This window comes from Diplodia seriata, assembly GCF_021436955.1.
Source record: "Diplodia seriata strain FDS-637 chromosome Unknown scaffold_1, whole genome shotgun sequence".
Classification (NCBI taxonomy): domain Eukaryota; kingdom Fungi; phylum Ascomycota; class Dothideomycetes; order Botryosphaeriales; family Botryosphaeriaceae; genus Diplodia; species Diplodia seriata.
In genome coordinates this window covers 288937-305179 of record NW_027117308.1, presented here as the reverse complement: position 1 = coordinate 305179, position 16243 = coordinate 288937, and the positions used below count along the sequence as shown (strand labels likewise).

Genomic DNA, 16243 nt, shown 5'->3' with positions numbered 1-16243 from the left:
AGCTGGCCGTAGTGAAATAGCATAGATTGGCTCATGTCAAGTCCAGGAGCGATGTTGCCGAGCCAGTTGCATCCTGTTCTTCGCACCCTGGCAAAGTATGCGTCCATTCACCCACTTCTACCAGCCCAGTACCCCCTGCTTCAGCATTTCTTCCATGACCGGCACCTTGCCGCTTATCTTCCCCTGTTTAGTGAGCGGGGTTGTCTCATTCGTGATCTTCTTCATGTCTTCATCATCAGTGTTTGGCCAATGCTCCTTTGCGGCCAATACCAAGTTTCCACTCTCATCTTCCACGAACCTCGCCTGTGTAACACACGCCATTCCAAACATTATACCCCACGCGGGCCAAACACCCCCATCCTCGGCGCCCCTGCCGCCCTCCACCCAGACTTTACCCTTCAACCACTCCCACAGCCCCCCGTGCCCCGATGCCCACTCGTGCTTGGTCATATCCCCCTTCAGTCCTAACCTCCTGAATTCCGGCCGAAACAGCTCCCGCACCGCCTCTTCCCTCTCCCCGAGAATTTCCCCGAGTGGATGCTGCTGCTGCTCCCCCGCACCAGCACCGGCACCGGCACCGGCACCGACCAGACCCCGAATCTCCATCGCCTGCAGCTCCTCCGCGCCCTTGATATCCGACTCGGACAGCCCCTTCAGGGTGTAGTAGGTTGTGTAGAGCACGTGCACGTGGCGCCCGCACCCGCTCACCTCGGGGTGGTGGTCCGACTCGGTGGCGCGCGCCTCCACACGCGCGGCGAAGGCGGCCGCCTGCTCCGCCGTCGCGAAGACGAAGTGCCGATCGATCCCCTTGCCGTCGTTGTACGCCGTCAGCCGCCACGGCGTCGTCGCCAGCAGCGTTTGCAGCCGCGCCGCCAGCAGCTCGCGGCCTTTGGCGTGGATGAATTTGGGTTCGAGCGCGCGCGCGGCCGCCGGTTGTGCGGGGGCGGCGGCGGCGGCATCGGTGGTGGTGTCGTCGGTGGTGGTGGTGGAGTAGGGGCGAGAGCGTGCGGCCGGTTTGGTCGGCTGGGGAGGACGCGTGGAGAGAGCTTGGCGGAGGTGGATGGCCGGTCGTATGGCGGTGTGGATGTGGTGCGGACGGTGCGCTTGGACGAGGGCGGTGGGTGAGGCGCCGAGACGCGCCAATGATCGAAGGGCGGAAGCCATGATTGACGGATGTTGCGAGTGTGTGCGATTTTGTTGTTGCGTGGTACGAAGTAGGACAGAAAAAGGAAGTGGTTTGGTCGCTTGGCATTGACGGCCGAAGAACCTCCAAGATTCGGGATGCCGTCGTGGAACGCGTCACGAGATGCGTTGGTCGACTGTATTTATGCATGACTCTGGACCGGCAATTGGTCTCTCAGCTCACCTTCAATTGACCTTTCAAGCTGGCTCTTCCTTTCTGACGCCATGTTCACTCGCCCTTGACTGCTACACACTTTATCAAGAGGTTTAGACCTGGTCTATTAGTTCTAATTTGATCAAAACTAAATTTACAAAGAGGCAAGAGGTAGCAAGGGAGCCGTTGCCAATCCTGCTAAATTCCCCCCAGACTGGCAGTCAGACGGCACGGAATGTCCCCACCACCTCTTTCAGTAGCCCTTTTAATGTGTCCATCTTTCCCGGAAGGTAGCTCTTCGTGATTTTTTGCTCCGTTGCAGCATCTTCAGGCGTTCCATGCTTCTGATGATCCTGAAAGACCTCGAAAGTATTCTTCTTTGGCAGAAACAACCACTTTGTCCGGCTGACGCAAGCCATCCCGTATAGCATGCTCCATGCCGGCGAAGCCTCCATCTCTTCCGCCTTGCCGACTTGCGCCTCTTGTCCTTCTGTACCCTCAGCCATCTTGATTTCCTTGACATCCGCTCGGCCCACCTTATCCTTCACCCACCACCACAAATGCTCCATCTCATCCGCCCACAGCGACGTCCTCATCAACCCTTGGCTATACACCGCATGCGGCTCCAGCTTCTCCATCACCTTCCACTCGGGCCGCATCCGCTCCTCCCCCTCCTCCCCCTCCTCCTTCACCCACGTCTTCGGCTTCCTTCCCTTCTTCCTCCCCGCCGCCCCACAATACACCTCCGCCCCCAATCCGGCCGCCTCCGCCACGCACGCCCTCGCCGCCGCGACGTCCGCGGCCGCCACGTCGGCGCCGCCGCCCTGCGCGCGCCGCGTCGTCCACCGCACGTACACGACCGGCCCGCACCCCCCCATCTCCGCCGTGTGCCGCAGGCTCCGCCCCAATGCCGCCACGCGCTCGGCGAAAGCGAAGGCCTGCTGCGTGGTCGCGAAGACGTAGACGTTTTCTAGACCGTCGCCGGAGGGGGTCGTGCGGAGTGGTGTTGTTTTGAGGAGGTGCGAGAGTTCGGAGCGCAGGGGGGAGTAGGGCGAGGTCAGGGTGTAGATGGACCTGAGGACGTTGGTTGGCTCGTTGGTGGCGGAGCGGCTGGTTGTGTGGGTGATGGTGGGGGGCCTGGGGTTGCTGGGGTTGTTGTTGTTGTTGTTGTTGCTGGTGCTATTGTTGTTTATTTCATCGCTGCTGCTATTGTTGTTGTATATTTCGTCGCTGCTGTTTTTGGTTTCGCTGCTACTACTGCTACTGTTGTCTGTTTCGCTGCGGCGGCGGGAGGTGGTGAAGAATGATGCGCTGATAGGAGGTGGAGGCGCGCCCGTCCGGGGTATTCGATGCGCGATGAGCGACGGCGCTGGCCGGGGATGGAGCCGCGGTATTGATCGGAGGGCGGACGACATAGCTAGAGGTGTTGCCAGGGCGAAACGAGGGTGTGTCCTGTCGCGTCAATGGCAGAAGGGGAAGAGGGTAAGTGACGGACTTCACGGTTGGATAAAGTTTTCGTCGGCCAGCCGGAGATGCGAGGGCCCAAGCTCAAGCTCCTCGGAGCTTGGGAGATCGGCACGTCGGGTTGCTATGGAGCGTTGATGCGAAATGGAAGGGTGCATGACTCGTCCAGTAAGACGACGGGCTTACTACTGTACGGATGTATTCATACATTGCTTATAGCTTCCAGAGTAGTATACAGTCTTGCTAATGGATATAGGAAACACCTAACACCTGTGAAAGTAGGAATGGGCAACCGCTCCTCCCACAACTAACAATTCAAGGCTCAATCCGTGAAAACCCAGAGCATGATCGTTTCACCTCCTCCCCAAGTCAATGTCCAGAACCTGCTTCAGCGTATCCGTTCCCTCAGGCTTGGCCCCTTCCAGCTGGAAGAACGGCTTCACAGCAACATCCACAGTCTCCGCAAAAAGCCCCTCCACAATCCCCTTGAGGTCGTCACCAGTCTGTCGGAAGTCAGGGAAAGCGTTGATCTCAAGCAGCCAGGCGGTGCCCTGCGCATCGACCATGTAATCGACGCCGAACAGCTCAAAGGCCTGGGGCAGCGGCTGGAAGTGGATCATCATGCCGCGCGCCGCAGCTTCGAACAGCTCGCCCGTGACGGTGCAGATCTGCGAGAAGACGTGCTCTTTCCAGCCGCCGGACAGCCCTGCGAGCTCCGCATGCGCCGCCGTGTTGGACGCGTCGAGGGTGTCGGGCAGATCCCAGAAGGCACGCACGCTGCCTTCGCGCTGGTCGGAGTCCTGCAGGCACGTGTTGGTGAGATGGGCGCGGAGATCGGGCTGTCCGTCCGAGTCGGTCTTCTTCTCCCACGGCGCGCCGTATGGGGTGGCGGCGAAGAGGGCGAGCATTGGCTTGTAGACGTAAACGCGTAGAGCTCCGACGGCTAGTACGTACGTGCGGATGTGGAATTTGCGGTCTTCGAAGGTGAGTGGCGGGTGGATGTACGGCTGCGCGACGAAGTGCCGCAGCTGCGACGTGATGATGTACTCCTTCTTTTCCTCCGTAACTTTGATGGAGGAGGAATCGACACCGTCAACGCCATCGGCACTGTCGTGCTCGTTCTTGGAAGCTTGGTCGCCACGAGCGTCCGCATTTTCCTTCTCGCCATCCTGCTGGCCATCCTCATCATCTTCTTCGTCATCCGAGTCCGGACGCTCCGCTTCCCAGGCCTCGAAAATCCCCTGAAGCTCTTGCTCGGTGCTGAAGATCTTGATGCCCTGGCCGCGATCGCTCATTCCGGGTTTCAAGATCCACCATTCCCGATCTTTCGGGTCCTTCTCTGCATTCTTCTGGAAGGCTTCCTGCAGCTCCCAGGCTTCCACAAGGGCGTCATCCAGGAACTCCGCATAATCAAGCTCAAACTCCACACTCGGCTTCACATGGTCCTTCAGCTCCGACTCCGGGTGCTTGGCGATCCAATGGGAGACGGTGGTGGAGAGATAATGCTTCCTTATCAAAGCTTTGCGGATGACGTAAGCGTTGATGAGAATGTTGGGCATCTCCACAGCCTTTTCGAAGTCCAGGGCCTCATATGCGCCGAATTGAATCATCGGACCGACGCGGTGCTCCTCGGGAGATTTTATGAGCTTGAACGAGCTTGCCGGGAGGCGCCTCTGGAATGCCTCGACGATGAGAGGCTGCACGTAAGGGTCCTCATAATTGAGCAGGCAGTCTATCGGCCGGCTCGCCGACATTTTCGTAACGACGTAGGTACCTTGAGGCATGGTGAGCGGCTGTGGGAGCAGGACCGGCAATGGGAGAAGGGAGGCGGGGAGAGTCGCGGAAGGCCCACGGCAGGTGGGGGAGGTGAGAAAGCAGAGGAGCACTAGCTATATAGTGCGGGTCTTGCGATGCGGGACGGGACGCGCATGGAGCAGGAGCAAACGGTGGTAAAACATGCAGGTGACTTCTTACGGACGGCTCAATCAATGCCAGACGGAAAGCAGGAATGTTGGCCAGCTGGCGTGGCTAGCGGTGGCGGCTAGGCTTGGGAATCAGCTGGGCGGTGGTGCAACGGTGCCCATCGGTGGACCCGCGTGAAGTTTCGGCGCATTTTTAGCTCGCGAGTCGGCCGCAATCGCAACCCGGGTCGGCTCACGTTCCGGCCCCACACGTGACGACTATACAGCAGACGGCACTCTGGTGTTGACTGCTGCAATTGCTACATGATTCGGAAACTGGGCCTCGGGTGGCCTTTGTGCGTCCATGATTCAAAGCCCGTCCCAGCGCCACGCAATGCCGATATTCCTGAGACACCTAAAGAATTGCTGCCGGAACATGAGCTAGCGAAAGTTAACCTTCAACCGCCCAATTTAGAAGACTGTTCTTGGCGGCCACTCATTTCTTGACGGGGGCCTTCGTGAAGAACGAGCTTAGCTTTTTCATGCCCGACGTGTCTGCCTTCGCTAGCTGCTTCACGCCACGACTCTGGTTCTTCTTCTTGGTCTCCTCTTCGTCCTTCTTGCGTTTCTTCTCTGCGCGCATCGCCGCCGCTTCATCGTCTTCCATGCCGTGCTTGCGAGTAATGTTGTCCGACAAAGAGCGCAATGCCTGGGCTTCGGATCTGAGTGCGGCCAGTTCCTGCAAGTGCGTATCTAGCGGCTTGAAATCCACTATGCTATTCGATGACCACGTCGAGCGTAGAAGCGCGCGAACGCTGGATGGCAGATACGACGATGACATGAAGTCAATAGCAGTGCGCAAGCGTAGGAGATGGGGTATGCCTTCAGGCGCATCGATTGGTTGCTGCGCCGGAGACGTGGTCTGATGATCGGCAGTGGCTGCATAATCATCCGATTTCTGGGAATCCATTGCCATCTCCACATCAGTTGTCGTGGTTCGCTTCTCGACCATCTCTGTTGTTGCAGTTTCGGTACCACCTTCCGACACGAGGCTTACCGTGGTTTCCTCGCGCTTGATGCTCATGACAGGCCGCTCCAGCGCCTTCCGGACAAATTTCTCCTCCATCGAAGCGGGAAGCCCGTTCGCAACAAGGCGCTCAGCCTTGGCCAGCAGCTCCTTTGCCAGTTTGTCAATTGACAGCCGGAACATCTTCTCGTCGCCAGCATCGACCGTATCGCACGCCGCTGCCATTCTCTCCTCTACCCGTGCCCGCAGTGTATCGTTCTGTAAAAGCTTCCGCAGCTGAGCGGACGAGCTCCCCAGCGAATCCATATGGTCCTCCACAGACAGAAACAACTGCTTCTCGCCGTCTTTCGCCGAAGGGACGAGTGCTGGTAAGACGAGGAACAGAGCGTCGACCGGTGTAGCCACGAAAATATCTGGGCTCTTCAATGTATAGCCACTACGCAGCAAATTTGTGGCCTCCTCGCCATTCACATTCTCTGCGCCCTTTCTTTCCTCAATGCCCTCATGTTTCTCCGGCGCAATGAGCCAGCTTTTTGATGCGGTCTTCGGTGCAGCAACTCTGGTAAACTCGTAGAAGCCCTTGTTCGGACAGCAGAAGTAACGATTCGCTGCCGATGAAGCGGGATTGGGGATTGTGACTATGTGCGCTTGCGGAGAGGCATCCTTCGGAAGGACGAAAAGCTTGGGAGGGTTGGGGTCTGCGGTGGGCGGTGCGGGACCGGCTGCGGGTGCGGTTCTTTCGGATGCATCGTTCTTGGTGGACGGCTTTCTTGATCGAGTCTTCATTTTTGTGCGTCGGGAATAGGGTATGGAGGCGATTGATGAGACACAGTGGCCGCAGTGCTGGGTCTTGGAGATTTGATCAAGAGGGCATGCGGAGGACGCGGAAGACGCGTCGGAGGAGCTGACGCGCGCCAGGAACACCCGAGCGCGTCTCGCTACCACAAGCAAGGGCCCTTGTCGCATCTTCCGGAGCGCCATCCTTGTGCTTTAGACGCAGCACGAAACCACTCCGCCGTAGCACAAAACAAACACTCCGCCCGCATCACAACACACAACCCCGGCCGAGCGGCCAGAGCCCAGTTGCGCCTCGAGTCCCGGACATGGTGCGCGTGAACGGAGCAGCCCTCTCTCCTACGGCGCATTGGAAGGTCTGTCGATGATCAAGACCGACGACGCCATGTCTCACGGTGCGCCTGCCTCTGCCGTGCCTGAGCCGCCCGCGCCTCCCGCATGCTAACCACCCTTCAGCGCCGTCCCAAAAAGATACGAACTGGCCGCCCAAGTCTCCCCACCAGGCCCTACTCAGCTCCCCCAGCGGCCGTAAGCGATGGGAGCAGCGTCACCGCAACCAACCGGCGCCCTCCATGGGCAGCCCGCGCACCGGATCGCGCGCCTCGCAGCTCTTGTCGGATGGCATAGAAGGCGCTGATGACGAAGAGGAGGACGACGACGAGGAGACCCTGCAGCTCAAGCTTCAGGCAATCGAGGCCCGCATCCGACTCAAGAAATTGCAGGCTGCCAAGGCGAAGCAGGCCGATACTGAGGCAGAGGATGGCGAAAGGCGCGACATATTCAGCCCGCGGCCCCCCAGAAGCGTAGCACCTCCGGGCCAGTCGCAGACAACGGGTCGCACCAGAGCTCAGTCTGATGTCCAGGTCCCTCTATCCCCTGTCAAGAACCACCGACCTCCAACCTCCCCGGCACGTGTGAAGCTTGGAATCGACAAGGGACTGCGCGCGCAAGATGTTTCTTTGAAGCGGGCTACCTTGGCTCAAGACGCTTCAAATACTTCTTCGCGACTCGGCTCGAAAGCGCGCTCGGACCGGCCAAGTTCGTTTAGCGGTCCCAGCGGAGCTGCTGCACAGAGCGCGGCTATAGAGCGGCCGAAGTCATTCAGTGAACGGCTTGCTGAGACCAGGCTGAAAGACAACGAGAAGCTGGCGAAGGACGAAAGGATCCAAAAGGCTAGAAGCCGTGGCTTTGGATTGGGTGCAGCCGAGCGTACAGACAGCAGCCAGGGCGACCGGACCCCTTCACAATTGTCAAATGCAAGTGGATCGCATAGTTTTGAGAAACCCGCTCGCCCAAGCTTCTTGCATCGGAAGCAGTCTTCGAGCGCCAACAACCCTTTCGAGTCCTCAGCAAATACGTCACGGCCAACTTCTCGCCATCGTTCTGTGTCACAAACATCAGCTACTACAGATCTAATCCCAAGAAAAAACTCCAGCTTCTCCGGCTTGCCCGAATCCACTCCAGGCGAGGGTGCGTCCTTTGAACCATTCTCTGGGATCCATCTCTCTAAGCGACTCCTCTCGCATAACATCGTTGCGCGTGCGCTTGATCAGAAGGAACTGTATCCCCTCCCACGACTGCTTGCTACGGTCAAAGGCCCCGACTATGATCCTCCGGATCATGAAGCAGACTTTGTGGTTCTGGGAGTGATTGCATCGAAATCGACCCCACGGGACCTCAAGAACCAACCCAGGGCCGCGTCGACTGCAGATCCGGACGATGATGATGGACCGAACAAGTCCAAGTTTATGGTGCTGCACCTGACGGATTTCAAATGGGAAATTGACCTTTTCCTTTTCGGCACGGCCTTTACCAGCTTCTGGAAGCTGACGCCTGGTACACTCATTGCTATCCTGAACCCCGGGATCTTTCCTCCTCGGGACAAGAGGACAGGCCAGTTTTCCTTGAAGATCGGATCGTCTGAGGATACTATCCTTGAAATTGGCAACGCTCGTGATCTCGGCTTTTGCAAGAGCGTCAAGAAAGATGGAAAAGAGTGTGGCTCCTGGATTGACAAACGCAAAACCGAGTTCTGTGAATATCACGTATATCTACAGGTTGAGAGATCTAAGCGAGGACGTATGGAAGTGAATACCATGACAGGATTTGGAAAGGGCCTTTCAGGTAAAAACGGGGCAGCCCCGGCAGAAACCAACAAACAATACGACAGCTACCTCCACGAGACGATGTATGTCATGCCAAAGCACATGAACGGTAGAAGCGCAGCGGCTCGGCTGGATCACGACGAGGACGCCATGAGCCGCGGGATGAGCCGCGAGGAACTACACCGGAAGCGACTGGCCGAGAAAGAGCGGGAGCGCGAGCTCGCAGACAAACTGAGCCGCATCGGCGGCAAAGCGGGCAGCGAGTACATGCGGGCCAAAGCAACAGGCGGCAGCCGGCCCGGCACCTCCTCTTCCTCATCCACCACCGCCGCAGACGGCTCCTCGAAACACGGCAGCTCCCGCCAGCCCGGCGCCGTTTCCGTGGGCGCTTACGACACCCCGTTCAACCGCACCCACGACGGCCCCGAACCCGTCGACGCCGCCTCCCTCGGCCTCCTCGGCAAACGCGCCGCCGACGTCTCCCTCAACCCCGTCAAGCGCAAGCGCACCACGACCTTGGCCGGCGGCTCTCAGCCCACCACCGCCGCCGCTGCTTCTTCTTCGTCGTCATCATACTCCACCACCGCCCGCCACACCGCCCAGCCCATGGGCTGGGGCGGCGCCAACAAGCGCGAGCTCCTCCTCAGCCCGTCCAAAAAGAAGCTCGTCGGCAACAGCAACAGCAACAGCACCCGCCGCATCGACGACATGCTGCTGCGCCGCGACAACAGGGATGGAGACCAGCAGCAGCAGCAGCAGCAATCACCGCGTGGCGTCCTGCATCTACCCGAGCGCAGCAGGAGCAGAGAGGGCAGCCCGAAGAAAAAGGCTAGGCTGATGATCGAGGGGAAGGGCATCAGGGAGCCCGGCCGGGAGAGCATGGGGAGCGTGGCGGTGGCGGTGGCGGTGAGTAGCGATGATGATGATTTGGAGATTATTTAGGGGAGGGGAGGGGAGTAGAGTGGAATGGAATGGGTCTTGGTGGCGGCGTTGTGGGCTTGGTTTTCTTTTGTGGGGGATGGGGGTTGTTTGTGGTGTGGTGGTGGTGGCGGCGGCGGCGTGGCGTGGAGTAACTGAGAAGAAAGGAGAAGGAAAGAAAAGAAAAAGAGAGATGGTTCGGCTGCTGCTACTACTGATGCTGCTGCATGTGGTACGAGTCACGGTCGAAGAGCATTGCGTTGCATTGGCTTGCTGGCTTCTTTTTTATTTGTTACTTTTTGCTTCTGTATTTTAGATGGGCCGGTGTTCTTTTCTTGCTTATTTTTTTTCCGGCTTATTGTTGAGGATGGAGAGAGATGGGAGGGGGGCTTGTATGATATCCCGCGTTCGAACGCATGAATGTAACATTGGTATATGTTTTCTTGGTCTACATGGCTGGTTGCAGAAGGAAAGAGTCTACTTTTTTGTCTCGGAGATCTATTTACGTAGGTAGTGGAATTCGATGTCTGCATAGATAGGTACAGTTCAGCTTCCCCCTGCTTGCGCCAACCGCCCACGTAGGAGGGTGTAGCATCTTCTGTGGGGCATAGAGGACGGGCCAAACCGTTTCAATCCTCGGAACGACGCAACCAATCAAGTATCTGGTTTTCAACCTTTGCCGTAGTGAATCTCTTCATCTTCATCAACCTCCTCTCCTTCTAAGACGCCCGTTTCTAAAAGTATCTGCATACACCGCCTCCTGATTTCAGGATTGAGTACCGGGCCCAATAGAAAATAATAGCGCGCGGGCCCGTACTGTTTCATGCTTGTGAAAGTATTTCGGATATCGTCATCGCTGAATTTGCCGGACTTGAGCAGCAACTCCAAGGCATCAACGTTACTGTGAATTGCCGCTTCAAGGAGGGCGGTATTGCCTCGTCCACCCCTCGCATTGGCAATGACATTGTCTTCTCTGAGGAGCTGCTGCAGTACTTTTGTTTTCTTATGTTGTACCGATAGAAAAAGCGGCGGTCTTCCGTTGCGATCTTGCACGTTTGGGTCGATTCGAGGGTGATGTAAAAGAGCTAAGAAAATCTCTTCCAATTCGACAGGATAGTTCCGCTGCATCTTGGAGATTACCGAGTGAAGCGGCGTTTCACCCATGGCGTCCTGTGCGTTTGGATCCACATGAGGAGACTGCATTAATTCATGAAATGCAGCTACTCGTGTGAGCACAATTGCAACATGGAGGGGCGTTCCATACATTTTGTTCGACACGTTTGGGTTCGTGTTGGGGGATTGTAGAAGCGCGCGAACTATGTCGACTTGGTCTTCAAGGACTGCAAGTTGAAGCGGTGTTCTATCTTCTCTATCCAATACGCTTGGGTTCGTGTTGGGGGACAGCATGATTTCGTGGGCCACGGCTGTTTGCCCGCGAGGTAATGCAAGATGAAGTGCAGTCCCGCCATGCTTAGATTCGAGGATGTTTGTGTTCCACCGTCCGTCAATCAGCATCTCCTGCCGCATTTGTGTGTTGTAAGGGGTTGGAAATGTTAAGCCGAGTGTATTGCTCGAGGTAGGCGCTTCGTTCACCATGGGAAATTCTTTGTTGACAATTGACCTTGCAACACTGGGAAGCCCAATTCTGGCGCTGAGGTGTAGGAGGGTGGTGTAGACTGGTGGCTTGACTTTCTCGTCTGCATCAAGATCATCATCTGCATCAAGATCATCGTCCTCGGGCAATTTTTTGCCAGCGTACATCTCCAGTAAGTGCCACCTTCGGCCCATGTAATTGGTGCTGCCGTAAAAAGCACTCTTTCCATACGGCCAACCGAGAACTTGTATGATATCGGCCTGGTCGATAGACTCCCTCTCAACTTCGCGGAGGTGGAACCAAAAACGGTCCATAATGTAACTGAAAAGTGGAACGACGGACTTTGGAAGACGTTCATCCATGTCGAGAAGCTTTATGAACTGGCAGCCAGACCGGGAAATGAACCAGTGGCCGCGCCCATTAGGCGTTGCGTCAATATGGCCGGCCGGGGTTGATTTGAGTCTATCCTCCAGTTCCTTGAAACCGGTTTCCAAGAGATAGTCCATGACGGTCTGATGTATAAGCTGTGCTTTCGAGTCCCAGGTATATTGATTAGGTCTCGACGAGATTTCGTTGGCTGAATGGGATAGACTAGTCAGGGACGATGAGCTGACTGACGCTGACATCGAGACACTGCTCCATGAACCCGTTGTACCAGATTCTGATGAGGAAACACTTCCATAATCGGACTCCAAGGGATGTAGTATTTCGATAAGTCCCCTCGACAAATCCAATATGGCATTCAGCATATCGTCCAAGTCATGCCTGAAGTCCTCGTGCTGTTCAATCTCAGCAACGGTGGTATGCTGCATATCCGAAGACAACATGATAGCGTATTGCAATTCGCGGATCGTCAATGGCCGAAGGGCAAAACAGACCCATTGGAATAGCCTCCATGCGAGCAGTAAGTCTTTCATGTCCATCTCCTTGAAAATGGTTCGATATAGATCGTGCAGTTCTTTCGGCGTCGACTGGATCTCCTTTTGCATTGCTAAAATTGAGAATCCTTTTCTGTGCAGCTGGAGCATCCTTTGACACACGAGCTGTGCCCACTGGAAAATCCCGTGAGAGTTGGCGACAATTTCCTTGCCGATTTGTCCCCTTTTCGAATCTGGAAGCACGGAGAGCTTGGACTTGATGAACTTGGCTATGTCACTGTTGTTGTTTCCCTCCACTACGAGCCTCGATCCGTTAGTAAATAGATTGGGATAATGCCGGCATGAGACGCAGACTCTTGGACTGGATACAGAGTTGTTCGAAGTGATGTCTGTGAGAAAATCCGCAACGTCGTCCATCTCTTTGGAGTCGCATTCATCGAGAGCGTCGACGAATATTACGATACGCCGATCTTCGCAAGCTTTTAGAAGCGCTTGCTTCAGGAAATTTCTCAACCATTGCAGTTGCCATGCCGGCTGTTTTTTCATTTGAAGGAATTTTGATGTAGCATCAGCAAGACCCGCGTGGAACCACACCAAGAGTTGATACGTTAATGATCGGAAGAAGCCGAGGGAAGTTCTCTGGAGCTCAGATCCTCGGGCATGGAAGAAGAATGTCATGATCAAGGAACAGCGATCTGTCTCGTTGTTCATCGCCTCGACCGTGTGTTTCATCAAGGTAGATTTGCCCGAGCCCGGATGCCCTTCTAGCCAAAGGAGACCGCGCTCTTCCCGGAGCCACTCCACATACTGATGGTGGTCAAGCAACCACATGCACGTGTCTTTTGCGCCGTCTGCAATTTGGTCATAGCGAGAATATTGCTCCGGGAATTCAAGTGACGAAAGGCAATCTGATGGCTCGTTAGCATATACACTTGACCAAGCGCTCCCTGTGATCATTCACCTCTGTGATCGTCGGTCAAGAGAATTTCTTCTTGTTCTTCAAAGACAACTCAGTTGAACATTCGTATTGAGAGCAGCATTTACAATAACGTACGGTGGTCTGCAATCTCCAAAAAGTCTTGTAACTGAGGAAGTACTTGAGACATGTATATTGGATCGCTCGGGCCACAAAACTTGACCAATTCGGAGTGGTCACGGTCTATGGGCTGAATGTACCGCTCATTTGTCTCCCACGGTCGTCCATGAGTTGCAGATGATCTGTCCACCAGTTGAGTCGGCGTTCCATCCATTCTCCAACTATCGCCAACCTACCCTATTGGTTAGCCTAGGTCTGGAATGAGTAGATGGTCCGAATTACCTTGATGGCTGTGTCTGACTCTACGGTCTCGTAATATGATATGATTCTCAACGCACGAAAGACAGCATCTTCGTTGACGGATTCAAATCGCTTCGACCATAGCTCTGCCTGCCTACGCAGGCCTGGAGAGTCGCGGCCAAGAGAACGTAAGAAGTCTTCGTTGGCCTGTCCCTTCGCCATTGGCTTGAGTGAAGTGATATCCATTCCTTGATTCGGTGTCCCAAAGAAAAGGAGGCCCCGTATTAACTTCAACACCGCCTTCTCATCGTCGTCAGCATCAGAGAGCTTGCATAAAGCCTGCAACCGGTGAGTATCAGTTATGAAGCGTTGAAAAGCCTTGGGCGAACCTCCTTAACGACAAGTCCGCCGAGACTGTGTCCAATGATAACAAGTGGGTTGGGTTGCGTTGTCTGGTCCAGCGTTAATTTACACATCCTAATCATTTGAATGTTGAGGGACTATCTAGAAACTAACCTTCTGGCCTTTCTTGTAAAGAGATACAAGCAAAGATTTGAAAGCAAGACCTAGATCTTCTAGGCTTTGGAAGGAACGACTACCAACTAGCTTCGTATTGTACCCGTAGGTGAAGATACGGCAGGTGGGCATCGCTAAAGGAAGATCATCTCGAAGCCACATGAAGTTGCCGCCCTTGTGTTTGAAAGAACCAAACGGGTGACCATTGAGGCCGGATAGCGCGATGATACTTCCGAACGTTAATCTTGGCAAAATTATCGAGAGGTGATTCCCGACTTACTCTAAGGTTTTCTCTGTCCTGCTTCGCGAGTGCAACGGCGTGAGTCCGTTGAAATGAATGTCGAGGCCAAGTGAATAGTCTTTCAGAATCCTATCACCCTGGAAGTCTTGCCTCTCCTTCGAGGTTCGTGATATCCGCCCCGGAATTTTTGAGAAGTTCAACGTAGCAACCAAGGCTTTTCGCAAAGGGTGCTCCGCCAATGACTTAATATGAATTTGAATGCCTGGCTCGATGGTGAAAGCTTCTCGGGTAAGTACCTCTACCGCATGGTCGTCCAACTCGGTGGGATCAACGTCGGGATTGTTGGGAAAAATGTGTAGTCTGAAAGCTGTTCGGCTGCTGAGGTCGGATCGCTCTTCTCGCCTGGGGTCGCGAGGCCGAGGCGGGATAGCAAAGGGAAGGAGCCGGGAGCGCATCATCATCGCAGCTATCACAGCTGCTCCGATTAGTGCTGTGAAGGCAGCTGCCCACGTAACTGTGGGCATGGTCCTGTGCAATTGGCCTTTGGCACTTGAACTGTCGAGGCGAAAAGGTGAAGAAAAATGAGGAAAGTCGAAGGAAAGTGGGAGCAAGGCTGCGACGTGTCCCAGTGGGGCTGATTCAGCCCCGATCGCTTTATGGAAAACAACCCCACCCGATCCCTGCAGGTGATCGGAAGGACCATATCATGATAATTGGTCAAGAATGGTCTAGCAGTGAGTTCCACGTCGAGGATATTAATTTGAAAGGGAATGTCATGTTACTGTGCCTGAGGCATTTACAGGCTGTGTTGCGGTGTGTACACATAGTCAAAAGTGTAGCTTAGCGTATGAGTCAGCTTGGTTCGCGAAGTATTGCAACGAACTGACCCATAGAAAAGCTAGTCAAAAGTACAGCGGAGGCCCACATAACGAGACATGGTACAGCGAGAGACCCTGGCCCTGACCGAAGCGAGGTGCATAAAAAACAGCTGCAACACCGCAACGAACCTTTCCTTCTTCAACGAGGTAAGTCTGATTCCATTCAACCCTCCTGCAACAGCCGCTTCCGCCTCCTCTCATCATCCTCCTGCGAACACAAACACACCACCTCCTTCCCAACCCATCGCTGCACTCATCACCCTTCCACCGCATTCGCACTGCCACATCCTCCCGCTGTCCTCTGCAAAGATCTTCGGGTCCGTTGAGCACATCGGAGGTGTGATCAGGGCCATCAGCACGAAGCGAAGGCCGCAGTGATTCGGACGACCGTCGCCGTCGGTCGCTGCTGCAAACCCATCAGTACACCGTCAGCGAAAGAGAAAAAAGAGAAACAACTCACCCATCAACCTGCCCCCTCCCTTCACCATCCCAGCCAATCCCTTCCCCCTTTCGTCGCAGGAGCCGCTTTGGCAGTGGGAAACCTGTATCGTCGAGAGGAGAGGAGCTCCCACCCACCAACCCGCTCCTCCCCTTTTCCTTGCAGCCGAGCGGTTAGCACGATTAATGTTCCACGACAACTGACGATCTTCTCTCGAAAATTACAGTATCCTCAGAAAACCATAAGTGTGTTATTTTTTGTTCTTCATCGCGTGCCAGAGGGTCGACCCACTGTATGACCCTCTGCCGCTCAAGAAACAGTGTGAAACTATCATCATGGGAGATGGATTGAAGGACGAGGGGGTACGCACCGTTCAGTAAGTGTGGGTTGGTCGGTATGCCGGAAGGACATCAGACCGGACCACGCAAGTGGCTTGGCCTGTTGTCTGAAGCGTCCCATCAAACAAAGCCATTTTTACCAGAGGGGAGGGCCCACAGAATGATCTTGTGCCGGTCAGCATAGTGCCTTGCCAGTGAGGTACAGAGGGGACGATGGGATGATGGGACGCACCGTTTTGCAAGATCAGACCGATGATGAGCACGTTGCCCTCATGAAAATTGGCGTCGTGGTCGTCTGAGGCGCAGGAGTTTCCGGTCACTTTGTGCCTGTGAAGCACTCGCCGACGGTGATGAGACGCTGGGGTTGGCTGAGGTCTGGAAGCTCCTGGGTAACTCCGTGGGCAGGTGGTGATAACCCTTTGCATAGGCATTAATGGCAATAGGATGTAGCGAAATGGAAGGCAGCCCCCGATTATTCGCATCAACGTATCGCGGACTCCAACATGATGCCAGCATCTTTCGCAAAGACTCGCATTG

At 55.3% G+C, this 16243-nt stretch overlaps 5 protein-coding genes across 5 annotated transcripts; 1 reads left to right on the top strand and 4 right to left on the bottom strand.

Moving 5' to 3' along the window:
- Positions 1-117: 117 nt before the first annotated feature.
- Positions 118-1164, bottom strand: SLS55_000084 (uncharacterized protein; the record flags this gene model as incomplete). The annotated part of the gene is made up of 1 exon (XM_066771600.1): positions 118-1164. One exon carries the CDS (start codon positions 1162-1164, stop codon positions 118-120), a length of 1047 nt encoding a protein of 348 aa, XP_066636879.1.
- A 393-nt stretch (positions 1165-1557) lies between these two features.
- Positions 1558-2751, bottom strand: SLS55_000083 (uncharacterized protein; the record flags this gene model as incomplete). Its single annotated transcript, XM_066771599.1, has 2 exons — positions 1558-2593; positions 2747-2751. 2 exons carry the CDS (start codon positions 2749-2751, stop codon positions 1558-1560), a joined length of 1041 nt encoding a protein of 346 aa, XP_066636878.1.
- Positions 2752-3153: 402 nt separating this feature from the next.
- On the bottom strand, positions 3154-4584 carry SLS55_000082 (uncharacterized protein; the record flags this gene model as incomplete). The annotated part of the gene is made up of 1 exon (XM_066771598.1): positions 3154-4584. One exon carries the CDS (start codon positions 4582-4584, stop codon positions 3154-3156), a length of 1431 nt encoding a protein of 476 aa, XP_066636877.1.
- A 613-nt stretch (positions 4585-5197) lies between these two features.
- Positions 5198-6514, bottom strand: SLS55_000081 (uncharacterized protein; the record flags this gene model as incomplete). The annotated part of the gene is made up of 1 exon (XM_066771597.1): positions 5198-6514. The coding sequence occupies one exon, from the start codon at positions 6512-6514 to the stop codon at positions 5198-5200; it is 1317 nt and encodes a 438-aa protein (XP_066636876.1).
- Positions 6515-7095: 581 nt separating this feature from the next.
- SLS55_000080 (uncharacterized protein) lies at positions 7096-9570 on the top strand (the record flags this gene model as incomplete). Its single annotated transcript, XM_066771596.1, has 1 exon — positions 7096-9570. One exon carries the CDS (start codon positions 7096-7098, stop codon positions 9568-9570), a length of 2475 nt encoding a protein of 824 aa, XP_066636875.1.
- Between the last annotated feature and the right edge of the window lie 6673 nt (positions 9571-16243).